Source organism: Micropterus salmoides, unplaced genomic scaffold (assembly GCF_014851395.1).
Source record: "Micropterus salmoides isolate LMB-PRFRI ecotype aquatic unplaced genomic scaffold, ASM1485139v1 Ms_hic_scaffold_4, whole genome shotgun sequence".
In the NCBI taxonomy this organism is placed as follows: Eukaryota; Metazoa; Chordata; class Actinopteri; order Centrarchiformes; family Centrarchidae; genus Micropterus; species Micropterus salmoides.
The window spans coordinates 35,273,182-35,299,583 of record NW_024043372.1 but is presented as its reverse complement, the minus strand read 5'-3'; the positions used below and the strand labels follow the sequence as shown (position 1 = coordinate 35,299,583).

The window sequence follows — 26,402 nt, the reverse complement described above, 5'->3', positions numbered from 1 at the left end:
GATTGTTTGGCTGCTCATATTTGCTAAGTTTTAAATCTTAAATAATAAACCTCAATTAAGCAAGATGTTGGCAGTTTGAGAGAGAGAGGTCTTGTGGCTACATTTTTATCCCTATGCTTATGGAGATGAATCTGCACAACACAGCAATTTAGACATTTTTTTCTGATTTCCCAAAGCCTCTACTCACTCCAGGTAATCATGGGACACACAAATTAAAACTTTGAAAGATCAACATCTTTAGAGCACATGAAGCTTGAATGGAGTCTGTGGCTGCACATTCTGTATGTCAGAGCAGTGATCTTTTAAAGTTGAGTACTGTAGGCTGGAAGAAAGTTGAATCTACACTCCCAAATGAACTAATCCATCCATCCATCATCAAGCGCTTATCCTGCATACCTGACAACCTATAAAAAATAATATAGTATAGTATATAGTTATTTACATACACCCTGAACATTCTGCAGTGCATTTTTTGAAATTGTGTCTGGAGAGAATGTAAAAAGCAGCAACAAGATGATAAAATGTTTTCATCTTGTTTCATCTACAAAGTCTGTCCATCTTGACTGTGTTTGAGCACCAAGCATCATCGATGGAAACACAGAGTCCGCCTCATCTCATCTTGCTGGAGTCTCTAACAGTCCCACTTTGTCCAGACCGAACCTTTAGTAGCGTCATTAAGTACAAGTTGGGCCAATATAGCTCCTATCCCAGCTCTCTTTCTTCTCCTCTGTGCGATCACCGTACCCACCATGCTACCTGGTCCAGTTGATCTGGCTGGTGGATCGTCTACGGTCTGCTGCTCTTTTTTATAATTCACCTTGAAGGTTTGTATGTGATTGATGACCCTGCACAACCTGACTGCGATTTGGGACACAGATCAGCTAGTCATCTAAGTAAAAAAGGATCTTCAAGCCGGACATTTATAGGGGGGATAGAGCACCACCACCTTGGTAAAAACTTTCGGTGACAAGAAAGGCCAAATGGGAGGACCTTGAATTAATAGGCCTGCCCCTGAAAAGTGCTCTGCAGTCTGTGGTCTGGGCAGAAGACATGGAAGTATGTATCTTCTAAATCGAGGGAAGTGAACTATTCCCCTCTCTAGATGGATTCCAAAATTTATTTGGTGTTCAACATCTTGAAAGGCAGCATTTTTATTAAAGTGTTTAACATGTTTGTGTGCTTCACAATAAAATGTAAAACTGTACAACATAGTAAAATGCAATGCATAAGAAAAATTTAAATACATATGGAAAACAGAACAAAACCCATTAAAAACCCTTGTCTAACTAAAAGCCTGCTGGAATAGCAGCGTCTTCAGTTGCTTTTTAAAAGAATCGACAGAATTAAGACAATGTAGAAAGGGAGGCAATGCATTCCACAGGCTAGGTGCCAATGCTTGAAATGATCAATACCCCCTGGTTTTAAAATAAGTGTGGGGAACCACTAACAACTTCTGACCTGATGACCTCAGACTACGGGTTGGAGTATGAAGCTGTATCATGGAGACGGTTAAGCTCCAGGCTGAAATAAAAGCATGAATGATAATCTCCAACTCACCGTTTGACACCAGTGTTCTTAATTTGGAAATATTCCTCAGTTGGAAAAAACAGTTTCTGACTAATTGTTTAGTGTGGTACTCCAAGGACATTGCTGAATCAAAAACAACACCTAAGTTCCTAAGGCTCGGCTGGACAGACGAGCCTAAGTCACCAATATGCTGTTTAATCTGAGGGATTCTACTTTCAGAGGCGATAATTAGTGTTTCTGTATTCTCTGAGTTCAGAAGCAGGAAGTTGTCACATAACCACTGCTTGATACTAGTCAAGCACTTAATTAAAGAAGACAATTTAAGGAACTCAGTTTCCTTAAACGAGCAGAACAGTTGAATGTCATCAACATACAGATGGTAAAATATGTCAGTGAATTGAGTGATTATCTGTCCAAGAGGAAATATATACAAAAGGAACAGGATGGGTCCCAAGACAGAACACTGAGGTACCCCACACAACAACCCTGAGGTTTCAGACATGATCTGATTTACATAAACACTAAAACTTCCTACCAAAAAGGTAGGATGAGAACAATTTTATAACTGTTCCAGACATCCCAACCAGATCATGGAGTCTATTTATCATAATATTATGATCAACAGTATCAAAAGCGGATGAAAGGTCCAAGAGAACCAAAACTGTGTATTGCATAGAGTCAGCTGACTGAAGTGATGCAGTTTCTGTGGAATGCTTTTTACAGAAACCAGATTGGATCTGTCCTTCATCCCTACTTCCATAGCTCTCCTTAATAAACAAAACAAGCTGTCTTGAAGCACTTCTAGCATTTTATTGTTAGTATTATGAAATAAAGTTTAATATTGATTGTGATTGCTATTCCATAACAATCTTGATCTTAAATGAGTTATTATATTTTTAGAATTTGCGGCTGTAGTTATTTTATTGTTCGTTCTATTGTTCATTATTTTATGAGCTCAAGTGCAATTGGACAGAATCATTCAGTGGTTTTAGTATCATTCAGGTTTTACTTATTTAGTCATCAATTACTGATAGAGGTAGTGTCTCAGATGCTTGAGTAATAAACTGTAAATGTATGGTACAGGCTGTATGATGTGTATGATTGTGAAGTCCATATTTGTTACTTATTGTTATTTCAGCCTTGTGCAGCACTGATGCGCAAGACACATTTCCCTTAGGGGAAAATAAAATTGATCTTGATCTCGATATGAAGGCAGCCAATCATGGGAGTTGGGTCATGTAGCTCTGGGACTGTGCCAGACAGAACGCTGAGCCTTGATTTTACCCAATCTGTCTGACAGGCCGTCGGCATTTCTTGCTCTCTTTAGAGACGTGTCTGTCTTCCCTCAACTGGGCAGGTGGAGGAAGAGCTGCTATCGCATCACATGCAGATTTCTCCACCTCCTGGCTCAATGAATGGGCTCTTCCAGAGGGAGTTTAGTAACAGTACTGCATGGGTTTTCAATATCCTCCAAAAAATGTGCCACCCCCAGGCAGGGGGGCTTTCGTGATGGCCATCTCCATAGCTGCATGGCAAAAGCCACACACTTGGAAGGCCATTTTCCAACCAGGAACGAATAGCTGAACTGAGGAAACAGACTACCCTGCACCCAGCTGGCCACAATCTGCCAGTCAGTAATGATCAAGTAATGATCAATATATAGTTAAATTAAAGCATGCGATGAAGGGATAAGGACAACACAAATAGCACCACAATGGTGTTTCCAGTATAATAATACTTAATTGTCCAATATATTTAATGTCAGAAAAATATCCAATCAAATAATGAGACCTCACTTCTGAGGAAATGTAATGTCATAACTTTAATCATATACAGGTCCTTAAAATGACATCAAAACTCCCACTAACTGTGCGTGAACGCACAAGGTAAATTTCAAATAGAGCTGTCCTGAATAGTCTATAACCCAATGATATATTTCAGTTATTTTATTTTTAGATTGATGGAGTTGCAGATATTCTTCTTTACAGGCTGGTTGGTATAGTCATATTTCAGTACATGAAACTGCTGTAGTTGATGTTGGGTATGTACTGTATGCCAGGATCACAAAACGCATTTTTGCCAAAACCCATTTTGAACTTCTGTTGTTACCTCCACATTCAAAGTCAAGCAGTTAAAGTTACACACTGAAGAAAACTGCAGTGATGTCTTTGCAGGAGGTGGGGGGATTATCCAGCCCCGTCCTGCTTGCCTTCACAGCTCCATCACAGCATTTAGCAGCATCTCCACCAGGTGATCCCTCCACGGATCATTTGTCATTTAGAAACAGTGCAGAATCCATACATAATTTGTGGCAAAAATGCCCGGACATTTGTCTTACTTGCCATGCATTATGTAGCGGTGGAAGAGCAGAAGCTGAGCACCATTTTGTTTCACAGCTGTTGTTTTTGTTAGCATTTTTACACGGCTCTCTACATGCTGTGGTATCTCAAATTCATTTAAATTTGCTCTGCTGTGTTTCTTATTTTGCAGGTGGCCATCATCACCATCACTTATTTTTTTCTCTCCGAATAACCTGGGTGGCCTCAAGGGTTTTGAGTTCCTAAATCCCTGGAGACACTCTGCTCAAAGGCATCAGGGAATATTTCATATTGACTGCAATGATGACATCTTCTCTCGCTCTATCTGTGTCTCTCACTGTCATCTTGCTGTTTATGCTAGAGGGTGTCAGTGCTGGAGATCCTCTACCCGAAGGTCAGCTGGTTGGTCCACTCCCACAGGGGATGACAACACACAATGTGTTCGCCACGCCTGATTGAGCTACCTGCACTCAGACAAACGGATGCCTCACTTTTCAGCTACATGCTGCCACCCGCTCCTAATGCAGTGACTTAGAGGTGGACAGGACATTCGCTCCCAAAACTGACAACATAAATGGGTACAGCAACAAGACTGCTAAGGGAATTTGCAAGCACGGAGGGATACTTTCTTCTTCAACCCTTCTGAACTTTAATGGCCACACTGTGATAATGTTTACTATCAGAGCAACCATAAAGTCAGGGGTTGACTTGTTAAATGCTTTAAATGTTTAAGGATGCTAAAGCCAAATATGTCACTTTTCACTAGTTTTTAAAAAGAATAGTGATAAATTTACTCTAACTTCTAGAGTAGTAACATACTGTAGTTTTTCACTTCTGACAGACTGGAGTAGTTTCCCCATGGTTAATCTAATCTCTGAGATAACTGCTGTTGTGAATTGGCGCTATATAAATAAAATTGAATTGAACTGCAATCTGGGAAACCACATGTCCCATACAGCCCTTTTGTAAGTGATGGAATGGTCCTGGGCATCATCTCTCTCACTTTAAAATCACAAGGTTGTATACATTTTACTACCACAGTGTATTATTTTCAGTAGTGGAAGAAGTATCAACTGATCATGTGATTCGTATGTAAATACATTTCTGAAAAGCAACTATAGCTGGAAAATGTATATTGTGGAGTAAAGAGCACAATATTTCCCTCTAAAATGTAGAAGTAGAGTGGAGGTATAAAGTGTCATGAAATGGGAATACGCTTTTCCACCACTGATATTATGATTATTATCGGCATGTCAGATAGTCATAATCAGTGTAGGGCAAGTTAATCACAAATTGTAATATATTACTAGTTAGTTATTACTCCCTAAAAAAATAATAATCTTACTTATTACCATTATGTTACTATCTATATTATCATGTCCCCTTCTGTATTACTGGATTTATACTTTTCTCACTGTTAAGTAAGGTCTCCCAACGGAACACCATTTAATTCAACGTTACGTAATGTTTTTGATGAAGCTGTCAAGCTCTCATGATAATCAGTAAAATCAATAAGAATTTGTTTATAAAAAAATCAATCTGTGAATGTAATTCCCACCAATCCCAACCCAATTAAAGGGTTAAAAACACCAAAGTCACACAATAACACAAACTTACCAATCGAGGCAGCGGTAGACTACAGAGGTAAAATTACTATTTTTGTCACCCTCACTTCTCAACTAGAATGCAAATTAGCTCTTTGACACCACATGCCTTGAACCACAGGGAATCATAAACAGCTGCATGAGCCATAATTTTAATTTTGCTCACTGTTTCCTCTGTGGAACTGTTTTGACAGTTAGTTGACATTTGACTGTGATAACTGTATAAGACAGCCTGAGCGTTAAGGAACTACTAAATACAAGGCTTTATAAATAGCAAGCATTCTAGGGTGTTTTCCCAGAACATTTGGCATATAATATCCTATATATATAACGATGTGTAAGAAAGAAGGTATCAATGAGAATACAGATGAACACTACAGCTTTCGGATGGTCTGAGCAGAGGCATGATGTAGTTGGTGGTTAAATCATTAGGTTTGTGAATTTACTTCCCTGCCTCTGTGTCTACTTGTCTACTCTTTTTTCAGAGTCCCACTGTGGATGGAGTTCCAGAGCCACAATTTCACAAGTTTAATTTCTCCACTATTGGCCCTTCAAGGCAGATCCATTCACCCACAGTGGCAGCAAGGAAGAGCAGAGGGCAGGAGTCTCTTCAGACAGCATTTTTACAAGGCAAAGAAAGAAATAACCTACTCCAGAACAGCAGGGAGCAACCCAACAGTGCTACAGTCACCAGGTATGCATGTGCTACATGTAGTGACCAGATATAATGCTACATGTAGTGACCAGATGTGCTGGGGCTCTCACCAGAGCCTAACCGTTCAAAAAAGTAGTACCCAGTGCGTTCAAAAGTGACACCAAGGGGTCTTGACCAGGGGTCCGTATGGGACGTCTTCAGTGAGAACGTGTTGAGCCAGCAGCTAGCTTGCTCAGAGCTATAGTAGCTCACTGGGTGTATCATGGTGTCAGAAGCTTAGGCGCAATGCATCCTGGTACATGTAGGTACTGCCAGCATGGTTCTGCAAGCAGAATAACTCCACTTTCTCTATCAATATATCATGCACTAGGGGGAATTTTACCATCAACGCTCACTGGACATCCACATAAATGATGCAGAATGTTGTCTTTAACAATGTATCTGGCCACATGACTGCACATCATGCTGGGACATCAACCTAACACACATTGACACGAGCTACCACTATGCCATGATTTGCCACCAGCCACTGCCAGTCTGGTGCTGCTAGCCTCCCTTTCAGCATCGGGTTTTTTAAATTATTCAACATCCTTGCCTACATCTACTGCTTCTGTAAACCTAGTGAATCAGGTGGCCACAGTAACAACTCCTGACCGTACATCCCTGTTTTTACCAACTGCATCCACATTGTTGTTCTCATAAGCAAGCCACAGTCTGTTGTCTCCTGCTCTCAAACAACCAAAACAGCTTCAGCCAGTATCAGTAACAAATCAATGCAAAGTAGCATACACGGTATACCCATAGCCAGAGAACAAATAGTGATCAAGAAAAGCACTGCAACTCATTATTGGCCTACACTGTATGAATGAATGGATGACAGCATTTGATCGCGAGTAGATACCGGTCCTGGAGCTGGGTTGGGTACCGGGTCCCAGGGATTCCCCTAGGATTTTTTTCAGGGGTGTGGTCGACCTCTTGAAACCACCATTGTCGCTGAGCGCCCATCGTCATCAAGACAACGCACTAATTTTTGCCTGTTAATGTTCGTCACCTTCTCCGCTCCTCTTCGACATTTTTATTGCTAAAGTTCCTGCCTCCTCTTGGAGTAACAGTTATGCTACATTCACATAATGGGCGATGAAACCATGGAAAGGGCCCTATAAAATACAAAATTCTGTTTAATTTTTTGCCAGATTCTGTGTTTTCTGTTAAAATTTTTCGGAATTTTGTGTTTACATTTTGTCATCAGAAATAGTGTGTAATCATGTGATGGTGAATATGTTTTCAACAATTCAATAAGCAAATATTACAAATTGTATCATGAAAATACTATATATTCAAATGCATGTGCAATTATGTATGGGGACAGTTCACAATAAAGGTAGGCTGTAGGCTACTGCTACAGTAGGATGTTCAAACAGGCTACTATAATACTATTTGAGAGGGGACAATTCAGAATGAATGCATTGTTGCAGTACATGTATTGTGAATTGTCCCCTATCCAACAGGTTATTGCTTGACAGCCTCCATATGCAGCTGAACACACAGTATAAGTGGGTCTGACGACGCTACTCTCACATGGGCTAGCAGCAATACATTTTTTATTTTTATTTAAATCAATAATTTATAAAACAATTATTCATCAACATGATGAATCTGACTAGACATTTGATGCCAGCTTTAATGTATTTGACATTTTTTTATTTTTTAGAATTTAATATCTTACAATCAAGTGACTGATATCTTTCTTTCAAAATTTCGTTTGCCAAAATATACTACTCATCATAAACCCTATTGATACACTATACTCTTCTGGTAGCACAGTTCTCTGTCCTGTCATGAGAGCAGATTTAAAGTTGACATTGACAGTGAGACACACAGTGAGAACTTGAGAGGCCATGACAGTTAGCGAGGAGCTGCACTGTGTGTGACTGTTAAAGAATGTGCTGTAATGCAGCTCAGAAGCATTTGGAGATGACTGACAGCTTATTTCAGGATGAGCATGTCACACTGTTTCTTTCCTGTGCATTACGCTGGTGAAGACAAACACATTTTTCATGCATTTAATCAGTGTTTGATCCATCAACATGCAATAGCAATCGCAATGTAGCCAAGGACGGACTGGCCATCAGGAGTCTTCCTGAACGGTCGGTCCATTCCAGGCCAAACCAGCCGGTGTGTCATCTATGCTACCTGCAGTGAGTTTCTACATTAGCTTGTGTTTTGTGCATTTACAGCGCATTTCTGTATTTGGTTGTGTTTTATGTATTTGCAGCATGTTTCTGTATCCAGTTGTTTTTTGTGTATTTGCAGCACATTTCTGTATTTGGTTGTGTTTTATGTATTTGCAGCATGTTTCTGTATCCAGTTGTTTTTTGTGTATTTGCAGCACATTTCTGTATTTGGTTGTGTTTAGTGTATTTGCAGGGCATTTCTGTGTTAGCTTGTTTTTTGTATTCACAGCACATTTCTGTATTTGGTTGTGTTTTGTGTGTAATTGCACCACGTCTCGGTATTGGGTTGTGTGTTTCTGTATTTGGTTGTGTTTTGTGTATTTGCTGTGCATTTCAGTATTAGCTTAGCTTAAGTTTTGTGTATTTGAAGCACATTTCTGTATATGTTTGTGTTTAGTATATTTGCAGCGCATTACTGTGTTAGCTCGAGTTTTTTGTATTTGAAGCATGTTTCTGTATTTGGTTGTCTTTTGTGTATTTGTAGTGCTTTTCTGTTTTATTTTGTTTTTCGTATTCACAGCGCAGTTATGTATTTGGTTGTGTTTTCTGTATTTGCAGCACATTTCTGCATTTGGTTGTGTTTTCTGTATTTGCAGCACATTTCTGCATTTGGTTGTGTTTTCTGTATTTGCAGCACATTTCTGCATTTGGTTGTGTTTTCTGTATTTGCAGCACTTTTCCTCAATGTGTGTTGTGTTGTGACTGTGTTGTTAAATTGGGAAAGATATTTTCTTAATTTGTGTTTTGCCAATTATATGTGTTTTCTTAAGCTGCAGTGCATTGTGCTCCCGGGGGCACAGTACATTAAGGCTAATAGCATATAGTTTGCATAACAAAATCTGCTCAGTGAAACTACAGTAAACCTACACATTGGCAATGTGTCATCACATATGGCTCACACATCCTTGATTGAGCTAACTCTGTGATGTAAAACATTCTAGTACTGAACACACAGCTGTGCTCTGGGCTGCAGTCAAAGTGCTGTCAACAGCAATGCCAACCACCTGAGGCTTCTGCATCTCAAAAGCCTTTCAACTCCATTTCTCCACTGAGGGGAAAGGATCATCCATCTTAGTGACAACCTGGAATTGTGAAAAATACCTGTGGCTGACAAGAGGGTTCCTCAAGATGCCAAGAAAGCCGAATGCAGATGGCCCAGTGCTGAATCCTACAGGCAGTGACACCTGCCATGGCACTTGTACTAATACGGGTGCACCATGTCTGAATGAAAATGGGATGTGTAATTTTCATCATAAATGACTTGCTGCATATTGCACCTGTCTTGTTTTGTAATCACCAGTGGGGGAACAACTGCCAATATGAGCTGGGATTATTAGAGGTGTCACTCTTCAGCTTTTCACTTTCTTAGCACTATGGCCTGTCATGGGCAGCAATATATAGTTAAAAACTATAGTTACTGTCATAAACAACTGGCAAAATTTCTTTGAAAAACATGACATGACTGGCTGATTTGGAGTTTATGACCACATGTCAATATCTTAATTTTGGTAAATGTGATGCTCAATAACAAGTGAAACATGATTTAAAAAAGATCAATACAATAATTCAGGTTTATTACACCATGGATCTTTTTTTAAGTGTTTTCCCCGTCATTTCTATCATTTATGATAACATTGTACCAGGGTCTGAAAATAATTTTTTTTCACTGCCACTAATAAATTTTATCTGCCACTTTTAAAAATGTATGTGCTAAATCAAGGAATAACACTTAATTTACTGTAAATAAGGTTGTAATTCAATGTTCAGTTTATTTACACAAAAACTTTACATGCATGTTTACATGCAGAAAAGAACCGTTGTCTTTCAGTACAAGACTTACTTAACAACCGGGTATTTCAATTGAAGATGCACGATCAATATTATTATTATCACTGTAGCCTATATGTCAGACATGATAAGAAGGAAGCAGAGTGGAAAAATACAGAATTAAATGGGTTGCTTGATGAGCAGTGGAGGATATCATTTAATATCATTAGGTAGGCTGCCGACAGACGACAAGAAACACAATGTTCACCACGGTGTATTATAACAGTAGGTGTGCAATACAAAATCCATAGTTCAACCACCAACGACTGAGTCCTTATCTCAGTTCAGATCTCTGCAAGAGTTCATATCTCAACAAAAACCTCCTCTTCTGGATCCCAGCAAGCAAACAAAAAATACTCAGTTTCAATACAAAAGTTGGCCAACAAAAATAAAAGGTGTTCTAGGTGTTCTACAGAAGCCATAATCCTTCATTGCAGAAGGCAACTTTCAGCACACAACTATGGTAAGTTCAGTAAAATTGAGCCAGGGAGTACTTTTTAGTTATGCTGCCATGTTCCACATCTCAGCAATCTATGTACTATGTATGCCCTAAGTTTATGTTTACAGACTACTAAATAATTTTGACAAATGTGATTTGAAGGAAATGTTATTGCTGCGTTGATAATGTTCACTGGCAACATTTTCTACAGTCTAGGAAGCGTAGGATGTAACATGAGGTAAGTTGTAACAATTTTTCTGCCCTCTCCACAGGCGGAGAGCGAGTATGGAAAAGATCGAGTGCCGATGCACACGCCAACATGTGAACAACATGTGAATGGGAAGTACTGGTCACAGTGCAGACAAATGAATGCTAGTAATCCTGGAGTGCAAGTTTGGTGGGCCCAGACTGCAAAGGGCACTCTGTAAAATCTTAAAATCAAGAAAGTCCATAGTTGAATGTATAGCACTTTTTAAAGAAGTTTTACAACCCACCCCACCCCTGTCAGTCATTGTTTAGCTAGCTGTTTTAGCATAGCGGTTTGAAATTAGAAAGGAAAAAATGCATCACATGTTGCCTAAGAAACTACATTTCAATCTAATATAAGTCAAACAATTTTATCATTATTATTAAAAAAAGTACTTTCTGATCTCAAAATATTTTTTTTCTCTGTATATTCTGAATGTAACTGTTTGCAGACTTGATAACCACCATGCCTGATCGGATAGGAAGTAGGTAAATACTGAAATGATCACCTCCTTTCTTATTTCTAATTGGTGGAATTGGTGTTGTTACATGTTACATGTTACAACCATACCCAGTCACACGGGCATACAGACATACAGTACAACGACTCCACGATGATCAGCGCCACGGACTCACAGCCTGCCCTCAACGTCAGTACTTATGCGACTGTCTGAGTGGATTTACCTGTTTTGCCAGTGTTCTTCATAGATGTCTTATTAGAAGATTCCGTATCAAAGCCCTCCAGTGTCAGTTCCTGAAAGTCTGCGGATACTTTGGTATCCTGGTCCACAATGTTGATTGGTGACTGGTTTCTCTCTCTGCATTCTGTGTAGGCTGACGCCCAGCCCTCGTCGGGCCCATACATACCTGAGGAAGACAGGAAATGCAACAAGGTCTCATCAACAGAAAGATACAATTTGATGTGCAGCTAAATTTGCTTTAGAAGGATACCCCAGCGAAAATTTACATTTCAGAACAATCTCATGTCCTCTGAAAACAAATGATAGTGTGCACTGCCAAGTCATCTGAGTTTCAGTTGAACATTGCACACAGAATAAACATTATGAAAAAAAAGCAAAGCATTTCCATTTATGTGGTAAACAGAACATTCCAAAATGTCATTATGATGAAGCCAGGATGTGTCCCATGGTGCCTTTTGTGACATGCTACATAAAATAAAATCTTCTCATGCAGTGCGTTCAGTTTGTCTAGACAGGGAAGGTTTTTTGTAATATATGCAATATATTGTTAATTTAATATTTCTGCTTTGGGGGTTTATCACAATACACAATTCCCATAAAACATAGACAATCAAGGGTTAAACATCACCAGCTGGACAGAATGGGCTGAGTGTCAGTGAGTTGAGTCAAGTGGAGTTGCTGAGGCTAGTTCAGACGTGGCTGTAATACAAGTAGGACAGAGAGGAATGAACGGTGACGTTTTTAGACAGCAGAGATTAAAGCTAAACAATCAGGAAGTGAGCTGCAGTGATTTTTAGTCCCTTCATGTGACACAGTACAGTACAATATGATATGACAATATGTTATTTAAATGAAAGAGCTGTACAGTTTTGCAGGGATGTACAACATATTGATAGACAGTGGTGGAAGAAGCATCCTTAGCTATTATCAGTAAAATGTACTTAAAAGTCTTAAAAGGAAAAGTACTAATTGGGTTTAATGTTCGCTGTCACTATTATATATACAGTATATTATATATCAGGGTCTGTTTTTTTTGTTTTGGTCTGTGCGTCTGCCTGTTTCCTGTTTTAAGTTTGTCTGTGTCTGTAGTCTGTGTCTAGCTTTCTTTCCTGTTGTGCCCGATTTTCCTGAATGTGTTGCACCTGGAGATTCCCCCCTACCTGTTCGTTTGTGTCAGTATATAGAGCCCTCATGTCTGTTCAGTCTCTGTCTGATTGATCTTTAGTTGAGTGTTCTGTCCATGCTCTGTGTTTGGAACACAGGATTATCCTGCTGTGTTTCTGGATTTCTGTTACTTATATGGAATACTGCCTTCGGTTGGACTTTGTGGTTAAATAAACCTTGCAAACTGAATTTAACTCCCACTATTGCCCTGTATTTGGGTCCAATAACTGTTTTACAGTAGGCCAATCAATCCTTCAGTTTCTTAGAGACAAAATTACCTAATAGTAACTTAAAGAGGTGGTATTATGCTTTTTGGCTTTTTCCCTCTCCTTTATTGAGTTATATATCTTTTTTGTGCATGTAACAGGTTTGCAAAGTGAAAAAGCCCAAAGTCCAGCCCAAAGGGAGTTCCCATCTCCCACAGAAAACTCTGCTCTGAACTGCCTGAAAACAGCTCGTTTGTAGTCCTGTCACATTCTGCCTGTCGGCCATGTTTTAGTTGTTTTTGGTCAGTTGATAATCTGTTATTTTGGTTTGTTGTGTTTTGGGTTTCTGTCTTGTCTGTTGCCCTGTGTCCAATCTGTGTTTATTGTGAGCTCTGCTGTTTTTGTTGTCAGTTTGGTTATTATCATCCTGCGTTAATCTGTTTTTGTTCTGTTATCCTGTTATCTTGGCTCCCTTATCCACTCTGTGTTATTAGTTCGGTCCCTGTTTGTTTTGTTTGCTTATACCGTGCGTTAGATTCCCTGTTGCTGTCCTGTTTAGTTTAGACTTCAGTAGTTTAGTAGTTGGTCCATGTTTTCTCTTTTTTGGTTTGTTCCTTGTCTCGTGTTCTCTATTTAGCCTTGTTTGCTCCATGGTTCATTTGCATGTTCTGTTTTGCTCTCTTAGCATCTTTCCTGTCTTGTATCTTTGGTTTAGTTCTGTGTTTTAGTTTATGTCTGTTCCCCCAGTAATCACTCTGCCTGCCTCTCTGTTCCCCCCTGCTGTCTCCTGCCTCGTTAGCCTTGATCCTTTTCATCTGTGTTGCTCCCGCCCTGCTCGTTAGTCCCTGTGTATACATGAAAAAAAAAATGTACACACACACATATATATATATATGTTTTTCTGTTCAGTCCAGTCATTGTAGTGTGTTTACACTCAGTTATGTTGTTTAGAAGAGTGTTCTGTCTGCCTGTTGCTGTACAACCCTTCTGTCAATTTGGATGTTCCAGTCTACTGCCTGTAAGCCTAAGAACCTGGTATTTGTTTGGATTAAAATTCCCTGAACTGAATCTCTGCTCTGTGTCTTGCGTTTTGCCTCACCCCTGCTTTTTACTCATTCTGAAAACTGCGAAAAGTCCAGCTGTTTCCCTTTCATCCCTGTGAAGTCACAGGGATGAAAGCAAAACGTGCGTCATATAACGCTCGCCAAGCGGCTAGTCCGACACGCCCTCAAAAACACCGGTGGAAAAACACTGAGCCCCAGCACACACCTCTCCTCTCCCTTCCAAACACTAGCTACCCTCCAGGCAGTCAATAAAGTTTTTACTGTGATGTAGAGACAGAGCTCAGTTAAAACTTTATGGATGAAAGATACTTTTGTTACAGATTAATAACTCCCCACTCTGAAACTCTTGCTCCAGTCTATGTTGCCAAGCTGGTCGGCAACATGTACAGCTGAAACGATACCGGCTTCTCATTGGCCCGCCTTCTCTGTTTCTGATTGGCTAGTAGTCCTTAACTAGGAACTGCGCATGTGCAACTCCCAACATTTAAAGACAAGATGTATCACTCCATAGCTAAAACGAAGCCTTCACACACAGGGTGAAAAGAGGAGCTGCAGCAATGTGCAGTATGACAAAATATATGGTGTTTTTTGAAAATGAAACCATGTAAACCTGTTCTGGTACAACCCATAAATAGGAGTTTGAACCTGAAAATGAGCATATTACCACCTCTTTAACATTCAGACAAATATAGTGGAACAGAAAATTACGATTATCCTGTCAATCATGTCATCGATTTGATATCATGAAGCATCACCTCTAGGGGTGGGAATCTATGGGCACCTCATTACAATTATAAGGGCTATGATGCGATGGTAAAACGAATAGGATCAAGATGTATTTTTTCTCACTGTGTGAGTACTTTTAAAGCCAATTATTTGTAATGATCCCACCAAGTAGGTAAAAATGACATGCAGCTATTTAACGTTACTACCTATAAATGTAGCTAACTTGACATAGCAACATAACATAATTACTGAACTCTTGTTGTTATTTTCATTTCTGATGCTGCTGTTATTAGTATAAAGTCAGATACAGGTTGAACTATGCACTTTACAATGCTCCAGCCAAACCACATTAATAAATCTGCTCTTTTGTCTGGTCTTGTATAGTTACATGTTTGTGTCTTGTCTTGTAAGTTGATTATTGTAATCTTGTACTGAGCACCAGGCACTGTGAAAAATGGCATTTTTTATTAATTTGAGTACCTGTTGGCTTTCCTGTTCAGTTTCCAGACCGCAGTCTGCAACAACATTTTGTTATCAATTAACCTTTAGATAATCGATCATTGACATTTGTGAATCAATTCAGAATTGTCCAGGTCCGCATCTCTATGCATCTATGAATTAATTATTTTCCACACCCCTACATGAAATGGAAATACTCAAGTAAAGTACAAGTACATCAAATTTGTTCTTACACCAGTTTAAAAAGTCAAGCTCTTCTTTGTGCTGTCGTATTGTCACAAACGACTTGAAGCAAGTGTATTTTAGAGCAGTGTTATACAAATGTGAGTGTTTAACCCGATGCTACACTCCATCAGCCCTTGAATTTGCCAATGAAACTGAAATAAGGAGATGGTCAACCATTTATCAGTAACACTGAATATATGTAAATATAGTTGTGGATTCCATGGATTTTCTGTAGTAGGATAGTACTGGTGCATATGGACTTATATACAGCTACATTTATATTTTTGCTGTCTTGAGCTAGAAATAACCTAATTTGGGCTGAGAGGGTGGAGCGTTGGTTGAGCGGGAATGAGCAAGTGGCAACAACCACGACTCGGTGTGATAGGCTAAGGCACGTGTCAAGCAAATATTCTGCCAAACGGATATCTTTTCTATATATGCCAATCCTGATTGTCCAAACTTTGTAAATCTATGTTGGTCTATTCCATCCACATGACAGATAATGCATGTCTGTTGATCCTGGAAGAGGGATCCTTCCTCTGGATTTCTTCCTGAGGTCTAAGGATAGATGGTGTACTGTATAGACTGTAAAGGCCCTTGAGGCAAACGTGACTTGTGATATTGGCTATATATCTATATATATTGGCTATAAATAAAATTGACTTAACATGTCTTTTTATCCTCTCATTTTTGGCCTCTTGGGTGCAATAGAACATGCTGTGTACACGGCATTGACAAATGTTAGTTGCCTTGGAATATTCTCTTGCACTGAGGCATTGCGGCTTCACTTAAGTAAATGATCTCATTTCTACTACTCCTACCATTGAGCGTATACCACAGGTAATTAAACCAAATATTTCCACTAAAATGGCCCTAGCTTGTAGGAAAAATCTAGCATGATCTAGTGTACATTTCCACAGTACTGCAGTGTATTTCCATCAGAACAACAATGTACATTAACATCCTTGAGCACTGTTTAATTGATTCTTACTAATACTTTTTGCTGTGTTGTACTGCTGTTCATGAACTCAACACTACTGTTGCTGTCTTCTCATGAGATAATGCCCCTTCAACCACTGAAAGGATTTTAATGTAAAATAAGCGGAGGAACTGTTGCAGCAAACGGCAGCAAGAGCAAATGAAGACTGCAGATCTGTAAACAGGAAGGCTTTCAAGGTTTGTCATTCTAGAACGCAGGGCTGCACAACGATGTTAAAGTTGTAGTCACCCTTCATGCTACACACAGAACATAAATGCAAATATGTAAAATTAGAATAGAATAATCCTAAAAACTATATATAAAATAAGAGTTACAGTATTGTAGCATACCTACTTTACTTTTAATACAAATTATGAATATTAATATTCAAAATATTAATTCATAAATGCTCGTTAAGGGCACCACCGGAAATTCAGTTCGCCCATGGTCTCCGGACTCCCTAGGTAACATTATGGGTTTAATAATTACACAATTCATATTACATATTCCTAGTGATCAGTTAGTAGTAATTGCTTAATCATTTCTATAAAGTCAATGAGTCAATCTCATATCGAAGGCGTAAATCCTCCGTTACAGTGATCTGGAGTCAAACAATACACACACACACACAGTTCCTGTGATTACAGTGAAATTTATTAAATAACTAAAGGTGGATATAAAGTGAGATAAAGTAAATATAGTAGAGTAGAGTAGATATATAAAAGACATACAACAATAATGATTAAACAAACAGGATGTCATCAATGAAAATGGAGTTAAATGTGGATTTAGTGGTCTATTGTGGAAAAGATTACGAAGAGAACCAATAAACGCAAGTTATATGATAATAAATAGGTAGTAAGGAAACACGCTACATTCTGTGGTTGAGTTGATGTCCAATAGTCTTTTAATCCGTTAGTTTAATCCTAGCCAAATTTCAGAACTGATTCTGATTCTGAAATTTGGCTAGGATTAAACTAACGGATTAAAAGACTATTGGACATCAACTCAACCACAGAATGTAGGGTGTTTTAGCCTTACTGCTTGTTGTTTCTCCAGCCGGTTGGTGTTCGGCCGGCTTCACGCTGGCTGAGTTTCGTGCGTTCTCGGTTGAGATGGCCGTCGGCCGGTTGCTTTCTCTGCCAGGGAATTGCTCCGGAGGTCCGCCCTTCGGCTTGGTTTGAAGAAAACTTGCAGTGGTAGGCTGTTAGCTGGGTTTAGTTGTGGGTTTTGATGTCCTTTGGGTTACTGCTAGTGCAACGGAAGCACGTGGCTGGGTCCGAACTTTGGTGGGAGCAGTATAAGTTCACTCGACTACAATAAAGCTTAAAAGAACTTGGTCGTTCTTGAATTCAAAGTTGCGCGACTGAAATGGTCTGATAACTTTATCAAACAAAACAAAGAAAACATAAAGCAAGTAAGTTGCTGGAAACAAGGGAAAAGCAGAAGAAGAAGAAGCAGAAGAAATAAGTCGCGGCTCGCCGCGTGTGTGGCTTGAAAAGAACAAAGAAATATTCGCGGCAAGCAGGGCTGGACTTCTTAGGGCGTTGCTGGGAGACGGGGCACGCTCCGTAAGCATGTAGAGCAGAGAGCAAGAACAAAGAGACCAGAGAACAAGAGAGAGAACGCCGCGTGTGGCCCTGTTTTGTTGTCTAGGGTGTGTCTCAGGAGGAGGGCTTTGTTCCCCTGAGACTTTATTTCCGGTCTCCTGAGAGAGGCTGTCCCTGAGAGAGGCTGTCCCTTAATCGTACTGTCTAATTTAAAGTCTATTTGCGTGTACTTCACTTACTTCATGTACTTACAATCAAATACCTTCCCGCAATCAAACCTTAAATGCCATAAACAGTTATGCCGTTCTTAGTTTTAAGCATTTGATAAAAAGGAAACAGTTACTCAATCGTTGTAATGATTAGAACAGTTACCAGTTAAACACATTTTCAGGATTTCAGAATGAAAGAAACTTAACTCAACAATTTCTGGATAATATTGGCTGTTACACATTCTTACTTAGAGAATATAAGCAAGTTACACGAACATGGCATCATTTACACAATAAAATACAGAGTGATATATTAAACCGCGGGAGACGCATTACATATAATACTTCTATTGTCCTCTGGGAGGAGCTCTGGTCCTATGAGAGGAGACTGAGATAACTGATTATTTCTTTAAAACAATCATTTGCTCAGGAGCAGGGGAAATTAATTATTTAGCACTGGATAATATTTCTGTATCATATCATTTCTAAAGAAAGTGTCAGAAAGTGTTGGGGATAAAGCATTAATTAACAGTCTTAAGAACACGGTAATAGAACTACTCAAATTGAAGTGGCGAGAACTACTAAGTAACTTAACAAAGATTATTTAATTAAACAAGGTAATAGGCAAGTTATAAGGAGACAATATTCATTTGTCCACACAAAGGAATTCGGGACAGTGTCTTTCTCTAGTGTCTGGAGTTTCTCAGCAATTTCACAACTGGGTTTGAAGAGTGAGAGGGCATGTTAAGAGTCCAAATTAATGGCTCTTTGGTAGGGTAGAGAATCAAAACTGAGAAAGGGGATCTTTGATGTTTGGAATAATTAGCAAAGGGGGGCAAGGTTACCATGTCTACCCTGTGTCGGGGCAGTTAACGTCTCTTGACCTTTATTGAAAAGGGTTCTGATAGGCTGGTTCCAGCTGAAATTAGTCTCTGGGAAGTGTCAGGGTGACACCTTTATTGTCACTGAGGTCCTCACAGCCTGGCTCAGGTTGAAGTTAGTCTCTGTGTAATGTTAATATTGTCCATTTAACAATCATGCATAGACTCTGTAATCTCAACTTCACCGGAGAAGGTAGGTTTTATGGCTGAAACTACCCAAGCAGCACCTGGGAGTGGAACAAACCTTTCACCCCTCCTTTGGGGTACTTCTGGGCTTCTAGTGGAAATGTCTGGTGTCTGGTGGTATGCCAGCAGATCCTTCTGTATTGCTTGACTGACGGCAGCAGAGTGAGCAGGCTGTGGCTGGGGTGGGTGTTGTTTTTTAGTATCTTTTGAGCTCTGGGCAGACACCTCACTTCACCAATGTCACTGATGCTCAGTAGATGGGTACAATGTTTTTACTGACAAATATACTTCGTCTGTCTCTTAAAAAAAGCCTGGATCTCTCTTCAGCTGAGGTAATGATGTTGGGAGGAGGTTAAAAGGATCAGTTGATTAGATTCCAGAACTCCAAAACTGCATCATAGCTGGTGGGAGATTCTGGCATTTGAGACTTCCATATTGGCAGCTGAGCAGAGACACAGTCAGTTGCTATTTCGTTAGAAAATCTAATGCAACTTTGTCAGGAAATCTCCTACAAAAGACACTTGAAAAAATGCATATCCATAACAGTTTTATTTACTGATAAACAAAGGCACTACTGCAGAATTGTCCAAAATCTTTGGTTTGTCTCTTTGAGTGTGCTCTTGTTTCTATTGCATTTTTATAGGAATGTATACATAAATGCCATATCTTACATCCCACTCACTTTTATTCTGTCACTGAAACATCATGAATATCATTCCAAGTGTACAATATTCATAAATGTGTATATCTGACAACAACTGAATGACTACATCACACTTTTCTTTATGAAACTTGAACCCTTTTTGGACGTAGGCTACAGAATGTTATATGATGAAACATATAGCTATGGAAAATCACTACCAAGGCTGTGAGAGGAATATCATTAAAGAAAGAACATTAAAGGAGAGATGGAAAGATACATAGAGAGAGATAGAAAAAAGGGTGGATGAGGTCAATGCCATGGAAACAGTGACAGAGAAAACATTTATATATTTATATATATATATATATATATATATATATGTAAGAGTAAGTGTCATGTGTATGTGGGTGCATATAAATCTGTATCTTTGGCAGAAGCTCCCAGCACCTCTGCATGTGCGTCTTGGGTGATGGAATCACAAGTGGACAGCTGGTACAGGGGTGAATGTGCCTCAAATGCACTGAGGAAGCAGTGAGATCGGATCCCTCAGAACACATTCGGAGGTGGTCACATTATTTTAGCAGTGTGTAGGCAAATGTATCCTGGGCTGATTTCCTCTGCGTGAGTGGAAGTAAAGTGTGAAACAACAAGAAGCCACAATAGCAACAACAGGCAAAAAGGTTTCTCACGGATACAGTATACATCAAACTGACTGTCTGATGTCCTCCGGCTGCTCTGCTTCAACTCTAGGTGGTTTATGGAGATTCCTGATGGGCAGATAGCTTTACTTGTTGCTAAAGTAGCTGCTAGCCGTGGAGCGAGTGATGCTATTAACTCTAGCTGACTCTGTCCGGACTGAGAGCTTATTTCAGAGCCATCTGAATAGAAATCAAAATTGACTCCAATCAAAAGGTGCCTAAATATTCCCACCCCAGCCTCCAGAAACACTCCCCTCCAGTGATCATTTTTTCCAGTGTCTGATAAACAGTAAACTCGTCAAATTCAGGTACGCATTTCACCTTTGCAAACTGGAATGATGTATATGTTTATCTGCATACAGAGCGAGGAAGTGAGATCCAATCACAAGTGGTCTCTTGACACTCATGTGCAGACACATTCTAATGCCAAGTATAAACTGACATACTTACAGCTGTCCACTCGTGATCGGATCAACGAAGGCACATGTTAATGCCAGGTGTAAACTGACTCTAATCAACTTCCCAGATAAACATCTTTAAGCTTTTTTACACATGTGATGCCCATGTTGGGGTGCTTTCACACCTGGACCATTTTGCTATGCTTCAGAACACAGTATTTGTTCCAAATCACTTTCAATTTTTTGTCTTGTTGTTTTGTGTTCACACTGCATTACTGTAAAGTGGGCCAAATCACATACCCTTGCAGGGCTTTTCTCACGACCATTACGTCACTACTCCCTGCGTGCATGTCGCGCTTTGCATCGTGGGACAGCCCCATGACAACAACAATACAAAATGAGTCGCAGGTCGACTTGGTGCAGCAAGGAGATGAAATGCCTTATTGACATTTGGTCAGATCAACATATTTCCCAGATGTTGGACACCACACACAATAACAGTGAAATCTATTAAATAGTAATTGAACAAATAAAAAAGAGGGGCTATGAACGTTTGTTCCGGTTCTTGGATCGGTTGTGTTCTCACTGCAAACGACAGTAAGAGGGCCGCATAGCAGAATTTTGCTTAAGGCCCCAAGGTCACTGGCTCTGGCACCTAGTCTAAGTAACGTTACATTAACCTTACAATCATTTTAATAATTAATAAATTTTCTGATTTGAAATGGTTGTCCCCTTAGTAAAATATATTTGTTATAATATCTCCTCGTGTATTTCATTCACTTTAGAACTCCAGAAATAATAGTAATACTTTCACTTTGACACCAGCAGATACACTCACCAACATGTCAATAGGGGGAGTACTGGCACTTACTTTTTTCCACTTAAAGGTTAAGTGTTTAAGATTTAGTGGCATCTAGTGTTGAAGTTGTGATTTGCAACCAACTCTCCCATCTACCACTATTAATAATATCTGGCCCGTGGTCAGATTATGGTGCTTTGATAGCGGCAAAAAATATAAATAAATAAATACTTTGATAGCGGTGCTGAAATAGATCTCAGTCATGACAGCAACAGTTACTCACATAATCACTTCCTCTTTGTAGATTTGCCTGCAAAATAAAAGCGTGAGAAGCTTGTTTGCTGTGATGCTTTACTTGGAGTTGAATTGAACACACAGCCTTCAAGGTGAAGTTCAGCACCAACTGAGCTAACCAAACACCATAACAATGACTTCAAATATTACAGCTAATATTCTCACCCAAAAATTGCTCTGATGCAAAACTTATTTGCCAACCCTGGCCGTATGTTATTACTTCTTCTTCTACATCAAACGTACGTATTCAGCGTAGTGATGAGTGTCTACACTACCAGAATTCTATCAGAAGTAGAACAAGAAGAACATAGTGACAAAACACGCTCTGTAGCGCTCTTTGTCCGTTTTCAGTTACTGTAGAAACATGACAATGCAACGTGGTGACGTCCATGGAAGGGGGGACCCACGGTTATGTAGATAGAAATGAAATTTCTAACCTTAACCGTTATGTTATTATTACCTTAGAAACCATTCTAAGGTAATAATAACGGTTCATTATGTAAGGACTTAGATCCTCAGAAATATTACACACTGAACCTTTAAAGCACTAGTCTTACCTTGAAAGCATTCATAGTGTTGCACTTCAAGCACTGAATATGCTGCAATACTTTGGAACTGTACAGTAGATTATGCTAATTATACATTTTCAAATAAAAAACAATTACTCCAAAGTTGTACTTATGGTACAATGTAGATAGTTACGGTCTAGTTACAGTGTTTATGTTAATACTAGACTAATTATCAATAATAATAACAATTTTCCTGGCGTTTATTTGAGTTTAAGGTATTTAGAAACTGATCATCGTGATAAAATTGAGACTTTTCAAAACACTCAGTAAGGCACATACATTAATAAGCTGATAGTAATGACTTTTTATACTGCATGAGATATGAAAACACAGTTAAATCATTCCCTGCCATTTTCAAACATGCTTCAGCTTATAATAACTTTCAGAACCTTTCAGTTTGAAAATACATTAATTTTCCTTGCAGAAAAACACACATTTTCTTCAGGAAATGTTTTTCCAAACTCAAACATTTCTGAATAAACACAAGTTGTTATGGGAACTCATTTCTCTGTACTTGTAGAGTAGATCAGTTTGGCGTTAGGGCTCTGATGCCAGGGATTCATAAAGATATTGCCTCAAAGTAATGTGATGTATCTACCGTGAATGACTTTGAGTCATCTTTCATTAGTGTCCAAGTCTTTGTCTTTGTTGGTCTCTTTTTTAAACGTATTTTTGAGCAGCAGTTTGGATTCAATAAATATATAAAAAATAAATATATTTTATTTCAACATTTATTTTTTAGCCACTTCATTAGTAGTATCCTAAAGTACTTACTTTCCATTAGTTGGAAAACAACAACAGTTAGCCTCTTGTGGATGGATCATTGTCTGTATTTCAAAGTCAAGTATTAGTATTAATCAAGTATTAAACAGACTACTGCAGCTGTACTAAATGCCTGAAGAAGACCTTGACTATAAATTGCCACAATAACTAATCCAGGCTCTGTCTGAATCTCTCCTTCTCCTGCCTACTCACACTAACTCTCACTATATGCACCCCACTCGCTCTAAACTCTGCCCTTAATTGAAAGCAATACTGGGATCCTGGGCTCTAAAATGAATTTGTCCATGATTACTCATGCCCCGGCGCGGTGCGAGCACCGGGTAATGTCTATTTCATTCAATTAGGCGGCATCCTGTTCTCCTTCCCTTCTCTCCCATGTCCGTCCTTGCCCAGGGGCAGCTATTGATTGAGGTGGTCTACCTTTCATATCAGGCTAGCATTACCTATAGATCCAGACAGCCACGGACCAGCCGGCACATGCAGTGGAAGGGAAAACGTAAAGCATTTAGTCAGTGTCTTAATACAGCTAATTTCTGCTGAAAGCAGCAGGATGTGGTAGTGCAAAGGTAAAGGAGGAAAGAAAAGAGTAGACTAGGATGAAGGGTAGAGTGCTAACCTCAATTACACACCTGGCTAATGGCTAAGAGACTGAAATCTACTTCCTTCTTTACGTTTCCATTATGCTCCAGCATTGGCTGCATGTGTTGGGAGGTTGTTGAGACTGACCAAGTGCGATATAAAAGAGCTTGTACTATATATCATTTGTAACAGTTACGCAATGTTCATCATTTTTCAGTGACACGGTATACAGGATCTGATAGAAATCAAATCAATGACAGGCATGGATAACCCAGTCAATGAGCTGCTCTGTAACATTATTTTGCTTAGGGCCTCAAAAAGGCCAGCCCTGCTAGGACTCTAACAGCATGTTTGAAATAAAAGACCAGGTTGAAACCTAGTATATAGAAGGACCGTGTATGGATAATGTGCTAATTACATAATTGAGGACCATTCGTGCTTGCTGTAAAGCTTTGTTTGTGCTTTGTTTGTTCTTTACAGGGATTGTATGTCCTCCAAAATGAATAAAAGTTAACAATTAATTACAGTTCTATTGCACTGAGGAGCTGTATAGCAGAGTGTGCAGCCCTGGCGTTGTTGGAGAATACTGCAATGAACCTAAACATCTCTGTGCACGCTCATAGCTCTTGTGCAAGCATAAACAAAGGTTGAACACTTCCCGAAGATGTACTTCTTCGGGAAGTGTTACATCTTTGTACCTTTCATTTTGAAAGCGTAACAACCAATGGGCCAACTCTAACACTCACCGATGGTGTAACTTCATCACTCCCTCGTGATGTGAGTCAGGGACAGACATTTGCCTTTATAGGGCCGGCCCTGCTTTGCTGTGGTCCAGCCAAAATTACTATGTTATTGAGTTACTACTGAGTATTCTTTTTCCTCTGTTGTTTTCCATTGTCAATTGTTAAGGGAACACTGACATCTTATGAAATAGACTTGTTTGCTGTCTTTCCCAGACTCAGATAAAAAAAAAGTTAATATAGTTTCCATCTCCAGGTATCCAGAACAGAAATATGTCAATCTAGAAGCAGGGGTTAACCGTGAGCTTAACTCGATCAAAGGTAAAAAAAATAAAAAAATAATAACTTTTCAAAGACTGTGAAAATGTCTTATTTACATGCTGAACCTTTTAACTGGCAAGCAGGTCATGAAGAGTCAGCTGGATTTTGTTCAGAGTTAGGACAGACCTGGCAACCATGAGGACATGACATTTGAAATGATGCATGCAGCCACTGCAAGCCACCTTGATGCTTGTGTGTTATATTGACAGCTCTTACATGCATACATAAGTTTAACCTTCTTAACAGATCCACCACCAACCCTTTGCCAGTGTCTTAGGCTAGATTATTAACCCTGTCGCCAGACTAGAATGTCTATATTGGACAATCTTGTAAAACCTTCCCAAGTGAAAAAGAAATATACTTAAGTAGCACTTTTTTTGGATGCACTTATTATACTTTAATTGTACTATACTAAGTGTATATTAAATGTGTTATTTTGGAACAACTTAAAGTATGTTAAGTGTCATTTTAGAAATACTTAAAGTCAACTTCAAGATAATTGCAATATATTTTAATATACTTAGTAGTGTTAAAATGGACCTATTTTAAGTACCTTTACTGTAATTTAAATATACTTCTTTAAATTTAACTTAAAATACCCTTTTGTGCTATACTTGAAGAACAGTTTAAATATATTTTAAATGTGTTCCCTGAACATTTTTATTAGCCTTTCAGCATATTAGTAATTTATTACTAGTATACTTCAAGAGCCACTGTTAATATCTTGGGAAGCTGCTTTATGAAACCATTCAGTAAGAGAATAATGCATTATTAATGCATTAAAAATATCTTGCTAAATGCCCTTTTAGCATAATAATAAAAACCAGTAAAAAAAAGTATTTTACAACACACACATATACAGACAGCTAAAAAACTTTAATTTTGTGTACATTACAAATATAAATTCCTGTACATTAAAAGGTCCAGCAGCATGTATCACATCTTAAAAAAAAATAAAAAATAAAATCAGTAAAATGATGACATATGATCAGTATTACTGAAAAGTACACTATACACATCCCATCTTTAATGTTTCCATTGGGGGTCCCTCATACGGTTCGGACTCTGGGCACGGCTCAGATGACCTCATGGCAAGCCGTCCCACTTCTGACACCATATGCGGCCAAATGCCAGAGCAGTCAGTCTGCCCAGATTCAAACACAGGCCTACGGGGTACCAAACACGCAACTTTGACAGCAAGGCCAAAGAGCCAGGCTCGTTGGTATGGCAGTCCAAGTGCTTACTCAACTGTAGTGAAGGTACTCCGAAAAATGTCATAATCCTTATCCTTGGAGGGTCTGTATCTTTGACTCGTTGCATTGACACTATGGGATTTGGAAACTGCTTTATCACACAGCATCTGTGTCAAAGCAATATT

The 26,402-nt window shown here is 39.1% G+C and overlaps 1 protein-coding gene across 2 annotated transcripts in view; it reads right to left on the bottom strand.

The window, feature by feature from the left end:
* The window catches only part of ptprga (protein tyrosine phosphatase receptor type Ga), a 466,997-nt gene that overhangs the window by 164,833 nt on the left and 275,762 nt on the right, over positions 1-26,402 (bottom strand). For both annotated transcript variants that reach the window (XM_038695933.1, XM_038695935.1), the window contains exon 4: positions 11,535-11,717. In XM_038695933.1, coding sequence (XP_038551861.1) covers positions 11,535-11,717 — 183 coding nt within the window. The remainder of the gene's footprint in view (positions 1-11,534; positions 11,718-26,402) is intronic.